The sequence below is a fragment of the Phoxinus phoxinus genome (assembly GCF_949152265.1).
Source record: "Phoxinus phoxinus genome assembly, chromosome: 12".
Classification (NCBI taxonomy): Eukaryota; Metazoa; Chordata; class Actinopteri; order Cypriniformes; family Leuciscidae; genus Phoxinus; species Phoxinus phoxinus.
Window position 1 is genome coordinate 3,413,682 of NC_136887.1, and position 2,510 is coordinate 3,416,191.

At 40.2% G+C, this 2,510-nt stretch overlaps 1 protein-coding gene across 1 annotated transcript; it reads left to right on the plus strand.

Moving 5' to 3' along the window:
• Positions 1-484: 484 nt before the first annotated feature.
• LOC307008002 (zinc-binding protein A33-like) lies at positions 485-2,294 on the plus strand (the record flags this gene model as incomplete). The annotated part of the gene is made up of 6 exons (XM_079630557.1): positions 485-517; positions 617-712; positions 812-1,042; positions 1,160-1,182; positions 1,264-1,382; positions 1,753-2,294. The coding sequence occupies 6 exons, from the start codon at positions 485-487 to the stop codon at positions 2,292-2,294; spliced, it is 1,044 nt and encodes a 347-aa protein (XP_079486683.1).
• Between the last annotated feature and the right edge of the window lie 216 nt (positions 2,295-2,510).

Genomic DNA, 2,510 nt, shown 5'->3' on the forward strand with positions numbered 1-2,510 from the left:
TGAATGAAATAAGTTTTACACGAGACAAATGCGCGTTCACGTCTATCGCGTACAACCTTGAACGATATCAAACATCCAACGTTAACCAACACTACGTTTGAATCTGCGCTTCGTAAAACTTTCTGTTGACTTAATATTGCGGCGTATAATATCTCAAAGTCCAAACAAACGCCGCAGCAGGCTGAGACATGAGGGTTTACACTGAAGACGCGTCACGCTAAATCATTGCACATGATGGAATGTCTTTATTGCTCTCTTTCACAAGATTAGAAAACATAAACACTTACGTTGATTGATGTATTTCATAAACCGTGCAAAGATACCTCAGACAGTGCGTTAATTAACGTTGGTGATGGTGACGTTGGTGACGGTCAACAGAAAGTTTCTCCCCATGCTCACCCTGCAGCCATAATCCATACAACCCACCATGTCACACAGGTGAACATACACGCTAATATATATATATAATATGCCATAGTTACCAATGACGTCACACCGCACGTGCACATACACAACAGTATAGAAGGAAAGAAGAAATATCACAAAAGACTAATCAAACCCAATGTATGGCTCCTACAGCTGCATAAGTTTCACAGATTTTCATCTTAACCTGTAGGAGGAATTTAATACAGCGCTGACGTCCCTACAAAACAAGCTCAAACATGGAGAAGAAATGAAGAAGAAGTGTGATGAAACAATTCAACACATCACGGTGAGGAAAGAGTTAAATACTCAACATTCACACACAGAGTGCATTATTGACATTAGTGGAGTGTGTGTTCACACTGAAGTGAATGTGATGTGATTTCAGGCTCAAGCTGAGCACACAGAGCGTCAGATTAAAGAAGAGTTTGAGAAGCTTCATCAGTTTCTCAGAGATGAAGAAGAGGCTGCAGTCACTGCACTGAGGGAGGAAGAGGAGCAGAAGAAGCAGAGGATGAAGGAGAAGCTGGAGGAGATGAACACACACATCTCAGCTCTTTCACACACACTCAGAGACATGGAGGAGATGATGAAAGACAACGACGTCTCGTTTCTAAAGGTGACAAATCAATCTGGCTTCATTCTCTGTGCAGAAAACAACTTGTATAGAGAGACTCATTGACAGTGAGAGTGTTTGATAAGATATTAAAATGTTTTCAAACTCTATATTTTCCAGAACTTTAACGCCTCAATGGAAAGGTAAGTGAGCTGCTCGTATCTCTTCTCTCAGTGGATCTGAACTCAAACTCACTGCAGTTCTGACTCCTGAATGTTCCTCAGAGTCCAGATCTCACAGCCGGATCCACGGATGAGTTCTGGAGCTTTGATTCATGTGTCGCGTTATCTGGGTAACCTGCCGTTCAGAGTCGGGAAGAAGATGCTGGAAACTGTCCAACACAGTGAGTCTCAGCAGATCTGACACCAGTGCAGAAGATAGTGCAGATACAAACACACACAACATTAACATTTGATAGAAATATATTTAATAATCACTTGAATTTCTAAGTGAATCTGAACTGCATTTCAGAAAATCATCAGATCATACAGCGAACTCATAATGAAGTCTATTCCTCATGAATTATGTTTATATATTAGGATACAATAGTGTTTGTTGAATAATGATATTAAACCTGGAGCCTCAATCCGTTCGGACAGACCAATGTTATGATCGTATAATTTATGATCTCTTTCAACAAAAGAAAAATGTTTTATATTTACATTTAAATACATCATATCTCATCCTCTAATCTGATGTTATTCTCTCTGCAGCGCCGTTGACTCTTGATCCAAACACAGCATCTCCTCATCTCACACTCTCTGCTGATCTGACCAGTGTGTCGGTCAGTGATGATGATAAAACACTTCCTGATAATCCAGAGCGGTTTAACTATTATCCATGTGTCCTGGGATCTGAGGGCTTTAACTCAGGAACACACTGCTGGGATGTGGAGGTTGGAGACAGTACAGGCTGGAGTCTTGGAATAACCACAGCATCAAACCAGAGGAAGGGAGAGGTTTTCTGTAACTCTAATGTCTGGTATGTGTGTTACATGAACAGCAAATACAGCTCACAATCCCCAGAGCAACCCGAGACTGTCTTTACTGTTAAACAGAAGCTCCAGCGTGTGAGAGTTCAGCTGGACTATGACGGAGGAACAGTGTCATTCTCTGATCCTGTAACTAAAGACTGTCTGTTCACATTCAGGAGATCCTTCACAGAAACTGTCTTTCCATTCTTATGTAATATCTGCACAACTCCTCTGAGGATCTTACCAGTTAAACTGTTTATTACAGCAGAAAATCACAGTTAAATCTGATTCTGCTTCTGGATTAATACAGTTTTGCAAATTATGCTTCAATAATAACACTGTAATCAAAGCGTCTCATTGATCAATCACTTCATTGTAAAGTTAAGAACCAAATTAACCCTTGTGTTTCCTTTAAGACACGTTTGTCTCTCAGTTTTTTTAAAAACCATTGTTCCTGTGTTAATGCCAACTGCATACATTTTGGCAGAAGTGTGTATT